At 35.0% G+C, this 24,085-nt stretch overlaps 2 protein-coding genes across 9 annotated transcripts; one reads left to right on the top strand and one right to left on the bottom strand.

The window, feature by feature from the left end:
* Positions 1-3,816: 3,816 nt before the first annotated feature.
* On the top strand, positions 3,817-7,859 carry LOC112507981 (protein PHOX1-like). 2 transcript variants are annotated; one of them, XM_025112748.1, is made up of 3 exons: positions 3,817-6,539; positions 7,013-7,236; positions 7,428-7,859. In XM_025112748.1, the coding sequence occupies exons 1-2, from the start codon at positions 4,406-4,408 to the stop codon at positions 7,159-7,161; spliced, it is 2,283 nt and encodes a 760-aa protein (XP_024968516.1). In that variant the 5' UTR covers positions 3,817-4,405; the 3' UTR covers positions 7,162-7,236; positions 7,428-7,859. The 2 variants fall into 2 exon arrangements, with proteins under 2 accessions (XP_024968516.1, XP_024968515.1); XM_025112747.1 differs by having other exon boundaries at positions 7,413-7,859.
* A 2,309-nt stretch (positions 7,860-10,168) lies between these two features.
* LOC112505813 (protein S-acyltransferase 24-like) lies at positions 10,169-23,082 on the bottom strand. 7 transcript variants are annotated; one of them, XM_025109824.1, is made up of 14 exons: positions 22,585-22,682; positions 20,723-21,303; positions 20,142-20,282; positions 17,134-17,246; positions 16,663-16,742; positions 16,361-16,524; positions 14,124-14,262; positions 13,931-14,030; positions 13,621-13,678; positions 13,352-13,429; positions 13,174-13,272; positions 11,506-11,584; positions 11,281-11,429; positions 10,169-10,770 (listed from the first exon to the last, which is right to left on the bottom strand). In XM_025109824.1, exons 3-14 carry the CDS (start codon positions 20,259-20,261, stop codon positions 10,423-10,425), a joined length of 1,527 nt encoding a protein of 508 aa, XP_024965592.1. In that variant the 5' UTR covers positions 20,262-20,282; positions 20,723-21,303; positions 22,585-22,682; the 3' UTR covers positions 10,169-10,422. The 7 variants fall into 7 exon arrangements, with proteins under 7 accessions (XP_024965592.1, XP_024965594.1, XP_024965590.1 ...); XM_025109826.1 differs by having other exon boundaries at positions 20,723-20,923; XM_025109822.1 differs by lacking the exon at positions 20,723-21,303 and having other exon boundaries at positions 22,638-23,082.
* Positions 23,083-24,085: the final 1,003 nt, after the last annotated feature.

Raw genomic sequence — 24,085 nt, 5'->3', positions numbered from 1 at the left:
AGGGTGGGGTTTTATAAAACGGACCCGACCACTAAGGGGACCGTTGAAAGTGACTGGGGAACTAAGCATAAGAGTAAAAAAAACAAAATTTTAAATTTTTTACATTTGAGTGGGAGCCTTTCCCCTCACCTTCATCAATATATGTCCGGTGGCCACTATCAGCCACCTTCACCTTTACAGGCACCATCATCCAATTCCACCACCACCATTGGCTACCACTACCGCCACCCATCATCTCCTCTACCTCCACTATATCGACCATAACCACCTCCTCCACCATCATTGGCCGTTGCCACCACCATTGTCCACCATCTTCACATCCTCCATAGTCGTCGTCGTCCACTAACTACCACTGTCTATATCTTCCATCCGAGTACGCACTAATATATCTATCTCTACCCGCATTACAGCCAACAGGGTGGAAGTTGTGTCTTTACAACAACTCTCCTCTAATAATGTATGTATTATGTATATGAAATTTGTATAAAAATGTTTATAAATTAAATTATTTAATTTTTTCTTGATTTTTATCATTTATAATTATTATATGATATATAAAAATTATCAAACAAATTTTTAAGGCAAATTATCCGATCATGTTCTTTTTGGCTCTAATCATACCAAATAAACAATTATCCAACCTTATCATATTCAGTGTTACTCTGTCCAATTCAATTGTTATGTAGGTCGTGAACAACAACATGGGAGCCAAGCTCTCTTGGAAAATTATTCTAATAATTTGAAATTCTGCTAATTTTTTTATTGATTAAAAAACATTTTTTTATATTATTTTTTTTAGAAAAATTAGTATATAAATAATCTGACAAAGTTTTTCGTTTTTGCTTTTGCAGGCCATCATGTGGGTGACCAGTCTTAAAAGGGAAATTTATAAAAATAACCATTTTATACAACCTTTTGTCATAAAATAACTAGTTTTTAGAGCTTTTGTGTATCTGACCACCCAAATCGCCCCCGGGGGAGATCCGTACATGTGGGGGCGATTCCCCATAAAGACCCTTAAAAAAAATTGCCTTAAAAGACGAGATTACTGTTCACCTCGAAGACCGAAGTTTGACTTCGCCCTAGGGGGCGATCCAGCCTTTTATATTTTTTTTTTGTGGTATTTTTAATAAAACTGATACCCCATTTAAGTTGTATTTTTTAACTTTTTTACAACCAAATTTCATGGGTAAAAGTTTAAAAATAAACCCATTATAATTATGGAGACGCAAAAATTATTTTTATCTGATTTGGGTTTCGTAAATCAGATATAAACCCGTACATCTCTTCTTCTTCTTTTTTTTTTTTCATTTTTTTCTACCTCCAATTTCACTATAAATACCAACCTCCTACTTCATAATTTTTCACACATTCCCTTTCATTTCTCTTCTCATATATTCTACTCTCACAACTTTAACCCATTAAACACAATCAACCATCACAAAACATGAAATCACGTCAAAATGATGATGTTTGTGTGTATCTTCGAAGTGGCGGTTTATTCCAAGATATAAATGGTGTTTTAGAGTACCTTCCGATAACCTCCCCCACATGTGACTTATGGTCCCCCACCGCCAATTTATATAAAACGTTAAGTAATAAAACAAAATCCATCGTCAAATCGGCGTCATAGAGTGTCATAACATGAAAAACCGCGAAATCAGATATAATGTCTGATTTTTTCTCCCAAAATCAGCTAATTTTTTTTTTCGTAACCACAGTTACCATTGTCTTATTTCATGCCGAAAAACCATGAAATTTAAAATTAAATACGTAAAAAGACACAATTTATGTATTTTTCCATTTTTATTAAAAACACCCCTTAATTGTTAAATAAAAAACACAAAATGATGAAATAGAGGTCAAATTTCGTAAACCAGATATTATATCTGATTTACGAAACCCAAAACAGATAAAAATAATTTTTGCGTCTCCATAATTATAATGGTTTATTTTTAAACCTTTACCCATGAATTTTGGTTCTAAAAAAGTTAAAAACCACAACTTAAATGGCGTATCAGTTTTATTAAAAATACCACAAAAAAATTAAAAAATAATAATAAAATGTTGGATCGCCCCTGGGGGCGATGGGACAGTCTGGATCGCCCCCTAGGGCGAGGTCAAACCCGGTCTTCGAGGTGAACAATAATCTCGTCTTTTAAGGAATTTTTTTTAAGAATTCTAATGGGGATCACCCCCCACATGTGTGGATCGCCCCCGAGGGCGATTTGGGTGGTCAAAACGCAAAAACCTTAAAAAAAAAAAAAAAGGGAACTACATTTTTAGTCCCTTTAGTTTACACTCAATTATGAACAAGTACCTGAACTTCATTAAGTATAGTAATGGTCCATGTGCATTGCATTTTGTTTTGAAATTTGTCCCCGACACTAACATCAACTTAAATATATTACATTGTTTTTAATATGAGTGAATTACCATTTTCTACCATGTGGTTTGTTAAAAATTGTGGATTTCGTCCTCGTGGTTTTAAAATTTTGGTTTGCATCCCTATCGTTTGCAATTCATTTTTATTGTAGTCCGGAAGGCCAAACACTAATTTTTAAGTATGAAGGAATAAAAATAGAAATGAATTATAAACCATAAGAACGAAATAAGCAATAAACTTTAAATCATAAGGACGAAAAAAGTAATAAATTATAAACCATAAGGATGAAAACTGTAATTTCAAAATCATAAGAACGAAAATAGAAACTTTTAACAAACCACAGGGACTAAAAACATAATTTACTCTTTTAATACACATGTATATGAACCACCGTGGTTGTTTCCCCCTCATCGTGACTGTTTCATCCTTCAATCACCAACAACCCAATTTCCTCCTTCCTTTCCACCGTTTTGGCCACCCTTCATTTGCTTTCTGTTTGTTTCGTCCTCTCTTGATCACAATGAGCACAAGTATCCTTCGTTGTCTTGATGTTGCAATAAGGATGGAATTCACCTCTATTTTGCCCGCCCTCCTCTGGCCCTTAAGTTTCTTTCTATGCAACTAGTGAAATTCATGGAAGTGGTGGTGGAGTGTTATCTGGTAGATCAACAACATATGATACACATACCTTCTCCCATCGAGACACATCTACTCCTTCTCTCAAACCCCCTCGATCTCCTCCTCACGACCACATCCTTTGCCCCCACTGCTGCCACTGGCCAACCATCTGAACCATCACTGCCTTTAACATCCCCCTCAAGACACCAAAACAAAATAGAACAAAATATGGGTTTTTCGTGTGTGTTTATCAAGTGTGCTTGCGTGTATTTATGAATTGGTTTTGCTACAAGTCTTTGCGTTTGTGTGTCAGAATCAAACACACAACGATGTTTTTTTGTTCATCAATTGTTTGTGAATATGTTTTTGTCAATTCTAGAAGTTGAAGAGAATAGGTTGATGATTCTGTGTCTTAAATGGACCTTGTTCATGATTTTTTTTGGGTTTTGGAGGTTGAGGATGAGAGCAAAAACAGTGGCCGGAGAAAGGAAGAGGGTTGTTGTCGTCAAAGTAACCAGAGAAGAGGGTTGTTGCCAGGGAGGGGTGGGGTGAATACATCAACATGCAAAAGACATGGATAAATACAAAAAACGGGTAAAAAGACAAAGTTACCCTTTTCTTAACCGGAAAAATGTCAGGGACCGCTCGTGAAGCAAAATGCAAACCATGATGACTATTACTATATTTAACGAAACATAAGAATGTTATTCGTAGTTAGATGTAAACCACAGGGACCAATATTGTAGTTTACTCATAATTAAAAGAATAGATCCGCAATCCAAGAAGAACCTCAATCTTTTCTAATTGTTTTCCCGGGAGTCTATTCCGAGGTTCTTCCGACCAAAGATCACATTTTGCCCCAATCCAGATAAGTCTTCGTAATTTCATCCCCAAATATACAAATTCCCCACACATTATTCAAGAATTTTGATCTACAAGAGACAATTGTGCTTGTTGTTGCTTAAAGGATCATCATCTCTCTCTTTTTTTCTGAATCGGGATTTGTTTATGATCATCCCCAATTGGCTTAAGCAAATCCTGATTCAGAGGGGAAAAGGAAATTTGGGTTTCTAGTTTCATTGTCTGTATGTTTATTTCTCTGATTTCATAGCCATTCTTCATAATTTACACATAGAAAAGGTGTTGTATGTGAAATTTATTTGTGGGTTTGATGATATATAATCTCTAATTGGTTGATCTTGGATCGGATTTGGGGTTTGGGATATTAATTATCTTTCATTTAAAAAACAATCAGTTCATACCTCTTGAAGTAAATCTCTAGGGTTGACTGTAATCTTGTTACCCTTAGATTCTGATCCAAATTTCTGGTTGTTTTAAGTCCTGAGCTGATTGTTCCAAAAGGGATTTGAATAGAAGAAATCCAGTTTTGTTGGTTTTACAATGGGAAAACAATCAAGGAAAAACAAGAAAGTAGGATCAAAACCTGCAAATAATGTTAATCTGAAGCAAAACAAACTTGAGGATGGTGATATCGTGAAGGTCTACGATAAAGACACTACCATTTTCATTTCAATGGCAAGAGAACTTAAAGATGAAGGAAATAAGTTGTTTCAGAAGAAAGATTATGAAGGAGGGATATTAAAGTACCAAAAAGCCCTCAAATTGCTTCCAAGAAACCATATAGATGTTTCTTATCTTCATAGTAACATTGCAGCCTGCTATATGCAAATGGGTATCAGCGATTTTCCAAGGGCCATTCACGAGTGTAATTTGGCTCTTGAAGTCACACCAAGATATAGTAAAGCACTCTTGAAAAGAGCTAGGTGTTATGAAGCTTTAAATCGACTAGATTTGGCTTTGAGAGATGTTAATACGGTACTAGATATCGAGCCAAAAAATCTAATGGCAATGGAGATTGTAGATAGAGTGAAAGCACGTATGGAGACTGAACATGAGCCAAATGATGTGGTGGCATCAAAGATTGTGGATACGGTTTTAAAGATGGAAACTAATAATGCCATGGCCACAAACGAGATTACAGATAAGGTGAAAGCGATTCTTGAAAAGAATTCCTGTGGCGAACAAGAGATCAGTTCTATTCGAATCCCAGATTATCCATCACATTTGAAGCCATTAGAGAAGGTACATAAAAAGAAAAAGAACAAAACAGATAAGAAAAGCGTAAAACTTGATCAGGTTGAGGAAAAGAAAGATGAAGATCGAACAGATGGGATAACCGAAAAGATTAATGATGAGGATGATTGTCCAGATAAGGTTGAAGCCAAGGAAAAGAAGAATGAGTTGAAAGATTTTGTAAGAGATGAGAAAAAGACCGAAGATAAATTAGTTGTGGAGGAGAAAATAAGCACGAGTCGGAAAGAAGAAGAGCCGAAAAGAGTTGTCAAATTGGTATATGGGGAAGATATAAGATGGGCAAAAATTCCTTTTAATTGTGATATTCTGAAGCTAAGAGAGATCATAGGTGAACGGTTTCCAGTTTCGAAGGCCATTCTAATAAAATACAGAGACGAAGAAGGTGATATGGTGACTATTACCACAAATGAAGAACTAAGGTGGGCCGAATCATCAACTTCTGATCAACGGAGTGCATTTAGGCTGTTCATTTTTGAAGTCAACCCTGAGCAGGATCCGTTCTTTGACCATGTTAGAAGCCTAGAACATAAACGAAAGCTTGCAAATTCGTCTGCTTGTATTGATGATTGGATTCTAGAGTTCGCTCAGCTTTTCAAGAACTATGTTGGGTTCAACACGGATGTATATTTGGATCTTCACGAGCTTGGTATGAAGCTATACTCTGAAGCTATGGAGGATACTGTAACAAGTGATGAAGCTCAAGAAATCTTTCAAACTGCAGCCAATAAGTTTCAAGAAATGGTAGCTTTGGCTTTCTTTAATTGGGGAAATGTTCATATGTCAAGAGCACGTAAAAGGGTATACTTTACGGAAGATGGTTCAAGAGAATCCGTACTTTCACAGGTTAAAGATTCATTCGAGTGGACACAAACGGAGTACTCGAAAGCCATTGAGAAATATAAAGAAGCAATCAAAATTAAGCCGGATTTCTATGAAGGTTTTCTGGCTCTAGGACAACAGCAATTCGAACAGGCGAAACTTTCTTGGTATTATGCAGTTGGCACGAATGTTAATCTTGAATTGTGGGATTCAACAGAGACGTTTGAACTTTATAACAAAGCCGAAGATAATATGGAAAAGGGTATGCAAATATGGGAGGAAGTAGAGAAAGAGCGTGTGAATGGTGTTTTGAAGCCAAATAAAGTCAAGTTACAGTTGCGGAAAACAGAATTTAGTAGATTTGTTAAAGATCTTACAGAAGATGAAGCGGCTGAGCAGGCTGCAAATATGAGGTCTCAGATAAATGTGTTGTGGGGCACGATGCTTTATGAAAGATCGATCATGGAGTATAAGCTCGGAATTCCTGTTTGGCATGAATGTTTGGAGATGGCTATCGAAAAGTTTGAGCTTGCCGGAGCTTCTCATACACATATAGCTGTCATGATCAAGAATCACTGTTCCAATCCTACTGCACCAGAAGGTTTGCTACTTATACTAGAAAATGATGTTTTTTCCCGACATAATTTCAAGAAATCTTGGAAGCAAGTTCCGAACTTTAACCTTCTTTAGGTTGGCTCAGTTTTTCTCTGAAACCACTGTTCTACCCTTTGGGGGTAGTGGTCAAGACTGCTTACATACCACCCCTCCCAGACCCTGCTTTTGAGCAAAAAATTCTGGGTTTGTTTGGTTTGGTTTCTTGAAAAAAGTTCCTGTTTTTATGGGACCATCTTCGTTTCTCCTAAATGAGATCCAAATTTATGAAAATGGTGAACAGCCAAAACATATGCTTCGTGATTAATGTATGTTAGAGTCTCATATCTACCAGACACAGTCCCTTTAACCTCTATATATGTTGGAACCTTATTTCTCGTTTGAAAGGATCTCTTAGAACGCTGTCTACAACTTCAAGAAATCTTGTAAGCAAGGTTTAATTGTCAATTTTGTGGTTTTTAGGCGTGGGATTCAATATCGATGAGATCGTGCAGGCATGGAATGAAATGCATGAAGCAAAAATGTGGCAAACCGGTGTTCCTTCTTTCAGATTAGAGCCGTTGCTTCAAAGACGAGTTTCAAAGCTTTTTCATGGCTTGGAACATCCATGAAAACCACTGTTTCTTGATGAAATTGGAAAAGAGAACCTCTCGTTTACTTCCATTTCCTCTTCAGTTCTTGATTTGGTAAGTAACATGTTTCCCTCTAACTTCTATTAAATATACAACATTTCCACTTATGGAAGCTTGTATTTCTATAAGTAAACTTAATCTCAGATGTATACATATACATGATCACCATATGTAACTTGAGCTTTAGAAGTTCCTAAAGATTTAACGTACGTTTTTTGTAATTTTCGTAGGACAAATTGTTGCAGCTTCAAGCTCGTTGTTATGCTTGTAGAAAAGTAGACGACTTTACACCAAATTTGCTCTGTTGGCGAACGATTATAGTCATCTTCATGGAAACTTCTCTAACCCTTGGAGTAGATGCAAGATTTGCATACATCCTCCCCCGACGTCTATGTATGATAGATATATTGGGTTCGTTTGGTTCTGTGAAAGATGACAATCTGTAGCCCCTCAAATTTGATCAAGTGAGGAATCTTGGTGCATCGGTTTTGTTGTAGTTGGTTTTTCCGATCACTGAATCATCACCCTGATATCGTTTTCGCATGTTTCACACATTTTTTTTTCCGACTTCGAGTGCTTTAAGATGTGCCATCTTTTTTCTCTCTCTTATCGGATGAAGTCATGTAACTTGTTTCTCTTCTTGGCTTGTAATCGATTCATTCGGATAGTTTGTGATCAAAGATTGATTTCTTTTAACAAAATGCCATACATGTATGTTGGTTACTAGTGGTATACCCGCACGATACAGCGCGGGTGAATCACAATTCTGAAACATTAGTTTATCCTTAAATTATAAGTTTGTGTGGGTATTTTGCAAGTCAACTTATATATAAAGTTAAAGGTTAATACGGTGTATTAACAAGATCGAATGGAAAAATAATTGCACACGTATTTGGTTTCTAAACCCATGTACTCAGAATTTATTACAAAAATTTGAATTTAAATTTAGTTGAAGTCTGAGAAAACCTCCAAAAGCTGAGACCATGAAACATTCTTGGGAAGATGCTTTACCTGGGTCTAAAGCTAAAAAAGGGAGGAAATAGAGATGGAAGGAATAAAGCAAAACTAAGACTTTCGGTTTGGGTGATATTGATGGTGTTGTATTAAAAACTTGTACATCATGCTTTATGAGTTGTAATTAAGAGATTTTTAAAATTCTTGCATAAAATGGTTGTACCTTTTGCTTAAATGCTTGTACTTAAGATTTAGTTTAAATGCTTATTAATGTAGTATAGATGTTCATCAATAGACATCTTTCTATCTTGTTTTTAATTTGGTTTCCCAAATAGATAGCATAATAAGGGATTTGGACTCTTGATCACTTTTAATCTCAAAACAACTCATGAATTGTATTTTAGAAGATAATTGATCTAGTGTATCTCATTAATATTGATCTGATTGTTCTCTTTAATTATGATTGATTCAAGGGTGGAGATCTCTTATTAGTTTTCTCATTATAACTGTTATTCTAATTGGAACCCAACCCTATATATGATATAGAAATTTCAAATATAAACCATGTAATTACATTTTAGAGAATCACCTTGATAAAAATGAATCCCGACTTTGTCCCCGTATAGATGCTTAAAGTTCTAAGCTCAATATTTTTCTAAAATGCCAAATAAAAACCCATCAAATAGCTTTAAAGATTAGGGTTGGGTTCCAGTGAGATTGGTAAGAAGAGATCTTCACCTTTGGATTAAATCCTAATTGAAAATTAGCACTAATGAGACGTAACGAGATGCATCAGATCTATTTTCGTATCAAGCACAATCCATAAGGTGGGTAAGATTAAAAATGATCAAGGATCCAGATCTCTTTTTATGTATCTCCTTTTAATTCCTATTCTCATACCATTCTTGTTATTAATAATAGTCATTAAAAATTGCCTCAACTTAGCATTCATTGTTATTCCTCTGCATTACAAATATAATGGTCGGAAAAATCTATGATATTTTGATTGAAAATACTTATTTCTATCAATAAGATGTTTTATTTTTGAGTTAAATGCATGAAATAACAACCCACTTTTATAAATTTCCTTATTATAGCATTGTAATTTTATTTTTTCTTATTACAACAATATATTTTCAAATTATTCTTTATTAGGGCATCATATTTTGAAAAATCTATCTATTCTTCAATGATTCAACGGGTAACCTACTACATTTTAAACTGGTTAACTCTTTTTTTTTTTTTTTGCTTTATTGGCTTAAATGAGGTGATGTGGAAGACACATCATTTGATGACACGGCTAAAATAAAAAAAAATGAAAAAAAATCTTTCAATTTGTTTGTAATGATTTTCACTTTTCATTGCTAAGATTTAAAAAAAATCAATTTTTTTAACTTTTACCTATTAAATTGCATCAATTTAAATATTCTAAAGTAAAATATTTTTTAAATAAAGATGATATATTATTTTCAAGGTGTCACTTCTTATTTTATTTTGTTAAAACTTTTTTAAAATGTTATATAGATAAACTGTGTTCTACGAGTTTTTTTTAATAATGTTATATTAATGAATAATTTAGAAATTCTCTACTTCATTTAATACATTTACTACATAATATGTAAATTCAAATTTTTTTAAAGTATAAGTTGTAATAAGAAATGTCATGTTAGCAAAAAAATTCATGTGAACAATGATGTGACATGAAAACATGGTAACCGTGTAAAATTTTAGTCCACCAAAACGATATCGTATGCAACAATTTACCCTGTAAGCACTTACCGTGGTAAGAGCCGTCACCCTCACTTACCGGGTAAGATTCTTGGTCTTTGTCTCGCTCTTACCGGGTAAGATTCTTGGTCCTTGTCTAGCTCTTACCGGGTAAGATTCTTGGTCCTTACCATATTCGTCCGGTAAGGAAATGTAACTTGGTAAACGGTTCCTTAATCATCTTGCATGACACATATAATCATTCAGAATGGGTCATACACCCCCTAAACCCTAATAATCAAAACAAGATGTCCGATGAAATATGCAGTTCGTAATAATAAATCCAATCTTAAAAATGCAATCAGTCCCTGTACAAATTATACATCAAAAAGCAAGAAACATTTGTGTGTAAATAGGACCCAGTACAAGCTACAAAACTTAGATTGTATCTTATCAACTAAGAACTTAAATGATACAACATAACATATCATCTCTTCCAACCATATTTAGGACCAGGGCCATATGAATTTCGGCCTAAACCTAGACCTAACTCTAACCCTAACGGACCACAATTGGTTCTTAATTTCCGTGGCTACAACTAGAAGAATGAACATGTGTTTTTGAGTTCTTACTCACATCAATAAAATGGGTATTTCCGTTGGGTTGATGAGGATGACCACCAGCCATAGCATCACTGGTGCCGTTTTGCTGGTGAGAATTCCTGGACATAGGCATCATATCTATCCCGTCTGATTGACTTGTTTCTTCAATCAACTCTATGTCTTCGTTGTAACCATTTATAAACAAATCTGAACAGTTCTTCCTGCACCCATGATCGTATGGGTTTCTGAATCGACCTCCAGGCCCTCTTAAGTAGCTATAACGCATAGAGTTTGCCAGTTCGTTTGTCGTGATGTTACGACCAACCTGCACCAAGAAAGATGAGACAAAATGGAATGTATCAATGTGTCACTTGAGGATGAATTGTACAATGTCATAAAGTGATCTTGCCAATCTTACTCGTAATAATAGCGAGAGTAATGAATTTCTCCATCTCATAATAAGTAAAGGGTAAAATTGGAAAGTAGGCACCTACTTTTGAAAATAGAAACTTGTTTTTAGGACAAATTAAAATAGAAATGTGGACACTTGTTTTTTAGCGGAGGGAGTACTAAAACATATACGGGTCTCCCACTTGGATTTGTGCTGAAATCATTTACCATCTTTTCTCATTAATTGTTTAGAATAATGATACACTTTATAACTTGAACACCAAAATATTAACTATAATAAACAACTCATTAGTATACAAAAGAGTAAAAACAAATTTAACATAAGGCAGAAATCACAATCTCATGCCAAACTTTAATTTCATTCATCATTTAAGCACCCCCATACTAAATCTGATGCAATGAAGAATAAAATATGCAGCCATACCTGAGAAATTTGCATACAAGTTAAGGCAGCCACACCTACGAAGAGAAAACCATCCGAAATTACAAATAATAGGGCACCAATGTGCTGGTTACCAGCATGGTTCAACCAAGCCCCAAAAGAAGATGGAGCCCATGGATCAGTCAAAATTCCTGCATTATGATGTTCTTTCAGCATGCGAAGCCACCCAAGTGGGAATTAAAGAAGCTTTAGATGAGAGAACAATACTTGTAATGGTAACTGTTCCAGTTATCAGCATGGCAAAAACTTCAAGAACAAGGAAGCCCAAAAAATCCCTTTTATTCCTCTGTATCATAACAAAAGCTAGGTCAATAAGGACATAACGATTGGCATAAAGTAAACTAAAGCCAACAAACAACTTTCCTGGATGCATCATATATTGCAAGTTTCAATGAGGATCCAAACGAGTTGATAAACATTCTAGGATCCAAATGCTTGATTTTATAGAATAAGAAGTCAGATATGTATACATATGTGTGTTGATGATCACCTTTCACTTGATAACAAGGCATGTTTCCAGATAAATAAGAGGACTCTGACGAGAATAAAGAGAACACTGGTCCAGAACGATATAAAATCATGGTGAACTGAGTAGCAAGACAAATTGTGGTTATGAATCATCTTACTTAAATAGGATCTCCAAAATAAAAATTATCCGGCAAACCTCAGAGAGTGGAATAATGGACACTGAAGGCCATGGCTTGCCTGGAAAGGGGTGATGCCTAAAAGGCAATGGTGGTGGCTAATTTTTGTGGGGACTAGGGTCTCAATTATCAAAACCTCTTACATCTAACAAACTAAAATACAATTACAAGTTGTCATGTTATTTGGTATGTTCAAACTAAGACACAATTTCTTCCCATTTGACATCTACTATCGTACTGTGTTGTTAATTGCAGCGATATCTTGGATAGCGGTCCTATGCAAAATAACGGTGGTCAAATTGCGGTTTAAATTGCAATAGCGCAATTTACCGCAATTTTGACCGATATTTAGAGTAAATTGCGTTCGATATTAACGTTAGTTTTTGGGAGGTTTGGGCTTTATTTTCAGTCTTGGGCTTTAGACGACCACGACTTCTAGCTTCTGTTAACGTTAGTCAAGGCTTTTTTTGGGCTTTAAGAACTAGGTTTCTCACTTAGACGACCACGACTTCTAGCTTTAGACGATCTGATCTCATCGACAAGAAGTAAAAGGGAGCGCTATAGGGATGATGATCATCATCATCATGCTGGAGATGAAGGGAGAGAAGGGGGAGAAGGGGAAGAGTGGGAAGCTAGCCAAACGAAAAAGTGAACGTATTAGATGATGATGACTCAGATGTTGAACCTATTGCTTGCGATTAGCTCGTTTATGAACACTTTTCCTATTTTGCAAATGATATGTTTATGTAGGCATGTAATATATATATATATATATATATATATATATAATCATATATAATTCTAAGAAATATTATATGAACCGCTATTTTTGGACCGCTATACCACCGGTATAACCGCTATTTCAAATATCGGTCCTGACCACAATTTTGTATTTTCACGCTATAACAGCATAGCTATCGTATGTTACTTTCACACACACATTTAAAAAGCACCAATAGAAGTGTACGACAAAAATGCACCTTGTTTTTCACATACATCATCACGTCCACCCACGAAATCACACCTTACTTTGTTGTTAAGCATTTTAATGTTCATTTGTGTATGCACCCACATACATGAATATGTATTAACTATCACACATAAAGTTGCAGGACGAGGTCATTTAAAATCATACTATTGGTAATATAGTATTTTCATAATCTTCTTTATAGCCTTGCACTAAGATTGATTCTCCTTGGATGGAGTAGTAAATATGAATATGTAAACAAACCTTGCCAATGCAATTAGATACCCAGGGGCAATGATGGTCAAATTGTTCAACACATCGATCACAGGTGGAACAATGCTTTGAGCGAATAGGTCGGACAATCTAATCAACAAAGTCAAATCAGTCAGAAGCTTAAATTAGAATAAGAACAGATAAAAATTAACTATAACAGCAATATTACCTTACAAGTTGCACAAAGTTGGGACCAGTTACCAGCTAGCAAAGCAGGATCATTTATCTCAATCTTCAGTAAAGGCTCCTAACCAATACAAAGAAAAGGAATACAAATTTAACTGTTGTAAGAGCAAGCCTTTTTTGTTTACATACAAGAACAATGATCTTAAGAAAAGAAAATGCAAGAACTTTTTGAGTTGGCAACAGCAACAATAGTCAACATTGATATCACTAAGAAAATAATTAGTTTGATAGCAGAAAGTATACGCAACTTACATCATCTTTCATATTTTGTGAATCATGCCTCGTGGTTTTAACATACCCTGGATCTTTGCTACAAAAACCACAAGGCTCCACATGAATTGAAATATTAAACTTATTAGAAAGTAAGATATGAAAATTCAACTATGAACATGCTCCAATTCAAAGCTAATTAGGTCGAAATATCATCGCTCTAACACCTTTTTGTACATCAAAAATAATTTGTGCAAATAAATGAACCACTATAAAACATGACACCAACTAAAACACAAGTATCAAACAATGGTTCTCAATAATATCATACAGCAAAAGTCATAGCACATACCAGCTACACCGGTAAAACAATATCAATCCCATGCTTGCCAATATCACACCAATCCAAGCAAAAAATGCAGACGTAATTGTCATCTGTGGTAAATTTGAAGCTGCAGCCACAAAGACAGTTACAAAATTTGGTCAGGCATTATCAATCTCAAGTTATAAAGCAAGTGTATACTATTGAAAAGTTAGAAAAATACCCATAACAACTGAACTAATATAGGTCAGAAGTAGCACAAATATTACACACAGAAGTGCTGGTGCCAGGCCTAGTTTTGAAAGTCGCCCCAGTGTACTCGTTCCATCCCAGCGTTTGTCTAACACCCTCCTAGCATTACCCTGCAGAATCAGATATGGTCACAGAAAAGTAGCACCAAGATACTCTTACACAATAGTATGTAAGCAAGCACATATTAGCAAGCAGGAAATATTTCCATACAAAACCGTATATGGTTCTGGAATGAACAAACTATCAGTATTTGTTGACTTACAGGAATATCCCAAGTATATCATCCAGCTGAATCATTTATTGACCAAGTTATCACAGTGAAAACGACAATAAACAGCTACGTGTCTACAGTTCCTAAAGTAACCATAGTACAGTTATTTAATAAAATGACCGAGTATATGAAGTAAAGTGCTTCCTGGAATTAAATAAAAAAAACATAAGGGCTTCAGTAGAGATCTTGCACCCATCCCATAAAAAATGCAAAAATGGTTTTGGTATGTCCCATACTAATTACAACGTTCCCTTTTCAGGAAAATTTTGAAACTATGATATCCCATTTGCCAGTGTCATTATTCTGAAGTATTGACAGTGTAGATTTCGATCAAAATATTTCCTTATTTTGTATTATTGAAAGATAAATTAACCATTTAACAAGCTGACAAACACTTCTATAAAACTACTTTTGTGAGATGAAGTACACCTTTTTACAAGCAATAAACACTAGTGACAGATATCATGAACCTATTATGGAAATTTTTATATAAACCTTCAAGATTTTGTGCAACAATTACCAATTTTCAGAACATAAACTTTTTGTAATAAAGCACAGCCTAAAATTTCAAAAAAAATGTGGTCAATCTAATAGTCATAATGCCTTTCAGAAAGGGGTGAGCAGAAGAAAAGCACGGATTAGAATCGAGTGAACTGAACAAACATAAAGGAGAAGGCTTCATAACCATTCTCCTTCTAAATATAAATTATGAGCCACCCAAAGACATAATGCATCACAGACGACAAAATTACAAACAAGCAAGTGCCCAGTTGTCGATTTGGTATGACTTCATAGGAACTGTAACTTAAACAAGAACCAGAAAGTCTGCTTCATAAAACAATTTTCCTAGCTAAAACATCTTTGTAGACTATCACACAAGCATCATAGATCGACTTGGGCGAAAGATATTAGATTTTAATATCTGCTCTGATGATAGAGAGAGGGGGGAGGAGAGAGAGAGGATGGAGATTACAAATTTCATATGAATTGCCATGATAAATGATTGTCACATCTATAAAGTAAAACCACTTAAAAGAAACAAACATTAACAACTTAGCAAGTGTTCTAAAAGGCATTAAGCAGAGCTAGAAATCCGACTGACCTTCTAGTTCTTAAGCCTATAGGAAACGGTAAGTGGTTCATTTAAAAATATAAAACCACTATTTTTTGACTATGTAAGTATATGAGAACTAAAAGTTTAATACTATATTACTTTGATACAATAACTTATATGGATGACTAGTCTCATTGTTTCTTTAGTGCAGTTACTTCGCAAAGATCAGAAAGATTCTCTCCAACCTGAGAAAAGGTTAATTTAATAAGTTGCTAAATTGAAGTGGTGGGGGATGCTTAACTCCTAGGCAGCCAATTAAGCAGCCCTAACTACTCTTAACTGGTGGGAGGATGCTTAGCACCTACACAGCCTCTCAAGGGGCCTCAGGTGGGGAGTTTTAGGACATTGACCATAGCGCAGACCGAACATCAAACAGGTTAAATTAAAATTTTACAAGTATCTGTTGAGAAAAGTAAGACTACTATTTTGAAATTCTGCTTGGCAGGGACAGTCCACACCAGATAAACTTTGAAAATCCTTTATTTTATGATACATCACATGTCAGAGAGCATTTTGGACTTGGCAACATATCAGAAGAAATGACTATTCAAGAAAAATCAACTCTGGCTAGAGTGCATGACAGTCAGCTCTAACCACTTGTATATAAGCAAGCCAAGCATTATTATTTTGAACTCCTTTTCCCTCAACCAAAATCAGGTTCAATTACATGCACCACAAAGAATGTTAAAGAGCCACTAAAACTGAAAGTAGTGGACCTCATCTAAGCTGATAATGCAGTAAAACTGATCTTCACACACAATGTAGCCCGTAACAAACTGCTGCAATGAAATATGTTTATTTACAAGTATCAAGGAATACCTACAAGGAAAAAAGCAACTTGTCGATGATTCTTATCAGAAGCGAGTTGTGCTGGTGTTAGACCAGTATTATCAGTCACCATCAAATCCTCTTTCTTTCCAGCTTGTACAAGTACTGTGCATGCTTCTAAGTTCCCCCTGATAGCAGCCCAATGTAGAGGTGTACAACCTGATATAAAAAGATGCATGCAACAACATAACCGTTATTTTATAATGTAAAATGATCAGCACAAGTACTTGATTTTTCAATTGCTCTCCTTGAGAAGCAGAAAATGAGGTAATTGCAGAATATGTAATAAAACCATACCCTCTTTGTCCTGGCGCCCTCTATATGCATCCAAAAATAGAAGAAGCCGTATACAGTCTGCAAAACCTTTATATGCAGCCCTACAAATTGACAGAAGACCCCCAGCGTTTGTTTAAAAACCAGCTTTAGGAGTAATTTAAGGCACCCAAAAATGGATCTTATAACTTATATACAGCAATTATAAATACGAGGGCTGGTCCTGGCTAGTAAGCCAATAAGAGAAGATCAGCTATCCTCGGAAAGCTGAAAATATACAAAATTTAGCCTACAGATTACTTTCTTTCTCATGGAGGATGGTGGTCGATGTCTACTCTCAGATCTCATCACTCCAAATCTTACTGTAACTTGTATCGACGCATACAAAAGTACAGTAACTATTGTTGACGCAAAGATCGTGGATTCATAGACTAGAGAGAGAAACTTAAGCCCTATCAAAGTTGGAATTTTGCATATAAGAAGACATGCAAGTACCAATGCAAAGGGCTTCTTCCATCATTATCAGGTGTGTCGGGATCTGCATTCCATTTTGTTACAATGTGATAGAGCAAGGCTGTTTGACCATATTGCGCAGCAACATGAGTTGCCTGCAGAAAACCCAAATTTGAAAAATGATCAGGCAAATGCATGATTACTCTTTTGAGCATTTATAATAAAAAATCTGGGTTTTGCTTAAAAAATAATGCAGGCTAGCACAAAACTCGATCATGGTCTTATAAAAGTCAACCACACTAAATCAAATATTAGTTCACCATCTAAATATTGCTGGCTTGAAATCAAATCGCAGAGAACCATAAGATAAGATGGCTATGGTAACTACACTCAGAGACTCAGACAGCCCGAATCCAAATCACCAGTAAAGATGCATTTTGCCAAAGCAAGAGATTGATTTCATAGATCAGGTTTTTCCACGAGAACAAAGAGCAGGCCAGCCAACACAGCAGCATAACATATCAGCTTAAAAAAGGAAGCAGCATGCATATCAAGATGGTTGTAAAGTATTACAAATAGGGTTGTTGACTTTGCGTCTGGTTTAGCTTCTTCAAAACTCTGTTTGTGACAGTATGAATGCGACTGTGTCAGTGTGTGGCCATGTGAACTGTGATTGAGAATGTCTATCCTTTTAGTCCTAAGAAGGTCAAACAAACGTTATCGTAGTAGATTTAGATTTTTTTTTGTTTAAATGACTGCTGGAATACACCTTGAAGTAAAAATCATCGGGCAGAAGGTCAATGGCCTGATGTCATAATATGTGGCAAATAGGAGATAAGATATAGTGATCATACACATACGGTGGTGTACCATGCGAGAAAATGATATTATCCAATTTGGCATAATCATGTATTCTGCAGCAGTAAAATAAACCTCATTGGCATAATCATAGGCGAAGATGGCATTATCTTTTGGCATGATAGATGGCTGCCTAGGACTTTAAACCATTATCCCAAAGTCCCCATATCAATGTCAAATAAGCCTTATCCTACGTTCTCCTTCATCAACAATGAAGCATTGAACTTCATTGTTGATATCTCCCCAAATGATCATCGAAGATAAACCTGTGCTCGAAGCTACACATTCAGAAAATTTTCTACTACTGCTCTTCATGAGATGCTATAAAGTAAATGGTCAAGATGCAATCAGGCAAACCCAAGGGATAAACTTATTCCAACACATTCTGCAGCTTTCATGTGAAGCCTCTATCACGAAAAAAAAAGTTATGTTTACTGTTTCCAAATGTGTAGGTTCTATCAATGATAATATACCAAGTGAAATTGTGTTGAACACCTTTTACCTCATAGCAGCTTTGCTAACAAATCTGACTTCTTCAAAAGTATGTTTCTTACAAAATACAGTGATTTTTAAATAAAAGAAGAAATTTTTCATTATCTAAAAAATCATAAGCCACCTATGGAATTGATCTAACCTTCTAATTTGTTTTACATTTTGTTGAACATATCGGACTCTAGAAGTAACTATCCTACGAATTTTAACTATACCCCTTGGCCATATATTATAGTTGATACATCATACTATCATGAAAACTTTTACCTACCAGAAACAGATTCAAATTTCAAGAACAGTAGCATACTAATAGTAGAATTAACTGCAAAAACAGAACCATATTTGGAGCTGTCCTGATTGCAATTAACAACATTTCTATTGTGGTGGTTGGTAATAAACCATAATGCTCCATTATTTTTGCTCCCATAGCAGGAGATCCAACAACAGAGGAGAAACAGAAGTTGCAATGGAAGGTACTCGTACAGCTACAAATTGGGCTGGAAACAGGCTATATAGCACTTGCTCCTGGTAATTATATTGAAGCACATAATTGGTTTCAGATCATTGAACGTTACTTGTCTTTATTTTAGTTATTACTTAGATTGTTATACAGATATTATTATTAAAAGTCATTCACTTTTAATTGTTAATGATCTCAAAAATAGATGGCACCCCCCATGGAATATTGCCACCATCTCCTAGAAACTCCTGTCTTTCAGGGTTGCTAAAGACTCCAACAGTTTTGCAAAAGTTCATGGCAAAACCTTTTTGTAGAAAAATACATCTCCACGAGAACAGCCTCTCTACTCAGAGAAAAGGTCTACGTACATCTTACCCTCCCCAGACCCTACTCCATGTAGGATTTACTAAGTTCGTTTGGTTTGGTTTCCTGGAAAATAGTTTCTATGATTGAGGATGATAACAAAATATTGAAATAGAACACCGTAGTGTAAAGCTTGACAAAGGTGTGTTGATGTCTTAGCTGTGGAAGGACACTCCCATGAAGATTCAACAATACACAGCAATACTGGAATTCTTCCAGACCATATCACAAACACCATCAAAGAAGATTTTCATGACAAACCACAGTTCATAACCACCCTCCCCCCAAAAAAACTATTTCAGTTTCAGGTACATACTCTCTTTTGCATTAGTTCTTTAGCAGTTTGCTGTACTTTGCAGAATTTTGCTTTTCTAAATTTTACATTCTGTTTCTTTGTTATGAAAATTATATTATTCCATGCTTTGATCCTAGTTTACAGCATCTGTAACCCTCGGGTTATGATTCCACAATTCCATCCCCTTGTACTCTCGAGATTTTTTTAATTCCTTTAATAAATGTTACCTAAAGTGTCTCCCATGGATCATCATGGGGACCAAAAACCATCCAAATGACCAGATATAGCATTAAAATACACCAAAATAGGACACAAACTAATACACTGAAAAAATGTGTACCCTGCAATAAACACCTCACCGTATGTGTCAAGGTTACTTGTATAATACAATAAGATAAGAACCATGGATGGAAATAATTAACCTAGGATATCATGTTCATTCCCAGAACCAATACATGTCATGCCACACAATATAGATCCATAAACCTCTTAAAAGAGGGGGAAAAAGAAACTACCATGCCCTTTCTATAACATATTTTAACTACAAATATGAATGGAAGAATGTGCTAAGATGGCCCCAACCTGATATCCATACACATCAGCAACATGGATCTGAGCACCTTCGTGGAGCAAAAGCTCTGCAGCCTGAATAGATCCGCGAACAGCGCTCCAGTGCAAAGCTGTTTGCCCAGTAAGATCCATAGCATTTATATTTCCACCATGCTGGAAAGTTTATGCAAACAAAATAATTAATAACTACCACATGGTTTTATGCATACTAAAGCCAAAATCAATTCATATCAACTGGGATTGATGATATGTTTGCAGCTGACTTGAGTAAATTGCCCTTCTCTAGCAGGCCGATTTTGTAGGGTTGTTCAATATTTGGTTAGGAGTTGAAAACCCCAAACAGATTTCAAATTTGATACTCCTTTTTTCCTATTTGCTTTGTATCCATCAATAAATTCAATTGTTGGTTTGATTTTCAAATTGGAGCTTTTCAATCCAAACCAAAAACCATATAATATTATGAATATATATATATATATATATATATTGTATGTATGTGCATTATATATACATATGTATGTGTATATATATGTATGTATGTATGTGTATGTTTGGTTTATATTAGAAAGCTTAAAACCCTAACAGGGACAAACCACTAGAGTGGCCGATTGCAAAAACTGAGAAGTCCAAGACCACCAAGGCAGCCACTCATGGAGCACCCCCGACACTCATTTCTGTCCCTCAGTCAATGCCTCGACGGCTGAACAGATTACAGTCGACAGTCACTCATGCATCATGCCTCAATGCCTCAGTGGCGCTGTCAGTCGTCTCTGTCCCACTAAAAAGTCAGAAACCTTCATCGAATCATTTTGATTCACTTGTAGCATTAGAAGACATGTATTTCCTTCCAGTGTGTATACCCATTGTTCTTTTTATTTAACTTTGAATTTGAGTTCTTCGAACCGACTACCAACTTCAAAACATTTCATTCAATCAAACAGAATTTGAACCTAAAACCAAACTTTAAATTTGAATCCCATTTGGTTTGACAAATTAGAATTGGAATCCGGTTCAGTTTTTGGTTTGGGTTGAATAAAATCCAGGCCAGAGAAAACAACAATCACAGAGTGTGCTGATAGATTATAAGATAATGATAATGATACCTCATACTTCAACGTTACGTACAAGCATTAACGATCAAAGTTAGTCATCCTGATTCAAATAAAGGTGGACACTGGACAACTTTGTTAAAAGTATGGAAGTTTCTAAAACATGCTGAAAATGGAAGAGGAACTAAATTTAAATGTTACTCATTTATTTTCAAAAAGAGTAATTAACATTTATATCTATTGTACTTGGCTTTAGCTTCCCAAAAAACCATTGTACATGCAAAAATTGGGGCAAAATGTTCAAATTTTCCAAGTACAGTGTTTTTTCGTGATTTTTGCAAGTATAATGGTTGTTCTGAAAAATAAAACCAAGATTAAAGGTTAAAAATGCAAATCACTTTTTTCAAGAATGAAGATTTACATTCAATGATGGGGAGCATAAATTTTCGTACATGCACATAAAAGCGTGTACTCAGCTGCAAATCTACAATATGGTGGTTGTGGTCTCTCCATATGAGAAGGACGAAAGAGAGAACCCTAGAATCATAGAAAGCAAGCGTGTTTGAGACGGAAAGTAATTGTGTTATTCCACTATTACATCTTGGTGATGATATTGTGTAAGTGTAACAGTACATTTTAGGCTTGTAGAACTCACAGAAAAGACTGCATGCATGCTAAGTTGGTTGAACTTCTCCGGTCTCCGTTCTACTATATGTCTAGATTCATTCAAACATGGGGGCTCCGTGATCGTATTAGATATGATAGTGTTGGTGTACCAGGTTTGCTGATTCCTTGTTTTCTCATTCCATATCTATCTTAAATTGTCCACTTTAGTTGGATTCTGTTACACATTCTGATGATTGTATCTACATCTTGCCTTCACTAAATACCATGTTCCTTCAATGGATTTAAGATGGCCAATTAACCAACTGGTCAGCACATGAATGCCTGCTTGGCTCAAGAACTTTGCAAATTCTGATGAGTACACACGCCTTACATTTTGTGTCTTTGTCCGGCCACCGTTTTCCATATCCTGAATATCACAATAACTTTTTATGATCTTTCTTGAAGACCTAACTCCCAAGTATTCCTTGTTTCACCATGAATAAAAAATGACCAAATAGTTTCGAATTATTCACAAATTAGCTATTTCAAACAAGGTTGTTAGTCCTTTTTTAATTATAACGAAACTTATAATTTTATTCCGAGTTAACAATGAAGCAACTTGCTTGTGTGCTTGATAACTATGGTCAACGTGTACCAGTAATTACTCTTCGTCGTAAAGATCTCAAATGGGGCAGACTTAGTCAAGCTTGTCAAGGAAGCATATGGTTGAAGTTAGAAGCTCGATACACCCGGACAGCAAAGCTTAAAACTTACATAAAGCAAATCATAAGTATATTTACCATCTTACGTGCGATTCCGAGTTAAGATAGCAATAGTGAGTTCGAGGAAAAACCTCGATAATGTATTGGGCAGCAGCGGCACGATTATTGAGGGCGGCCCATTGCAAGGCGTAATAACCAAGGCTATCAGGCTGGGAGACGGAGCAGCCTTCCGACTCAACCAATCTCTGAAGCTTCTCCAAATCCCCGTACGCTGCTGCAGTGTAAACATCGTCCCTCAAACTCTCTTCATCTACTCCTGCCTCTATCGTCCCGTTCCCGTTACCGGTGCCAGCATCACGATCTCTAGATTCTTCAACCTCGTCAACGACCTCGATTTCCGACGACATAGTTGATCTTTACAGATTCTATAATATGAATTCGAATCGTCAAATTAGAAGATGACCGATTCAAAGAGAAAAATTAGAATAATGGCAGGATTGTTTCTTGCGGATTAGGGTTTTTCAGGGAAGGGGAAAGAGAGAGGGAGGAGTCAACCCATTTTTTCCTCCATCTCGCCTATAATGAAGTTTGACTTGCAGACAATAAAATATTCAAAGTATTAATTAGAGTAAATGGCATGTTTGGTCCATGTAGTTTATATGTTGTTACGTATCAAATCCTTCTTTTGAAACAATTATAGATTACATCCTTGTGGTTTATAATTTATAACGTATTAGGCCCCTAGACTTAACTCTGTTCAAAAAGATTTGTTTAAGGTTATGTTTTGAACAGATCATGTTTCACAAAAACTAGCCGATAAAAATGTAAAATGATCAAAAATGGAATTTTAAAAAATTAGTTAATTCTAGTATTTCATATTGTAATTAAAACAAATTTATAGTAATATAATATATATACTATATTACAAAGCATTTGACAAAAACTCTTAAAAATCATTTTTTTTATACATGAATTACTATTTATTGATGCATATTTCTTAAAATTCAAGATTATAAGAAATTAATGCATAAGTATAACTTATTAAAGTCCCATGTTTGAATTCGTGTAACTAACTGTAGATAAACATTTCATTTTAAATATAAAAAATCTAAAATTTAATTTAAATAATCATTGTGTTCTAACAGAATACTTAATTATTATCTTTATAAAAAATTATATTATTAAATTAAAAATAAATTATTTCATTATTAAACCTAAATAAATTATAATTAAAAAAATTGAATTACAGAAAATACACAATAAAACAAGAACTTTTAAATAGTTAATTTAATATCAATGCCGATATATTTTTTTCAAAATTTTATAATATCTTTAAATTTGTATTTTATTCAAAAATAAAAATCATTATCGTTTTTCTCAAAACCACATAAAACTGTATTATAACATCGACAAAGGGACAAAATAAAACGAAATATTAAAACCGAGATGTATCTTGTCGTATTGCGCGAGTACCCTTCTAGTGTTAATTAACATAAATAAAATAATAATAAAATTAAATAATATAATATATATTGATTGAAAGAATTTCGAATTGATTATTATATACATTGTTAATTTT

The sequence above is a fragment of the Cynara cardunculus genome, assembly GCF_001531365.2.
Source record: "Cynara cardunculus var. scolymus isolate 2C chromosome LG 2, CcrdV1, whole genome shotgun sequence".
Taxonomy (NCBI): Eukaryota; Viridiplantae; Streptophyta; class Magnoliopsida; order Asterales; family Asteraceae; genus Cynara; species Cynara cardunculus.
Note: the sequence above shows the minus strand (reverse complement) of the source record. Positions and strands in the feature narration are given on the sequence as shown.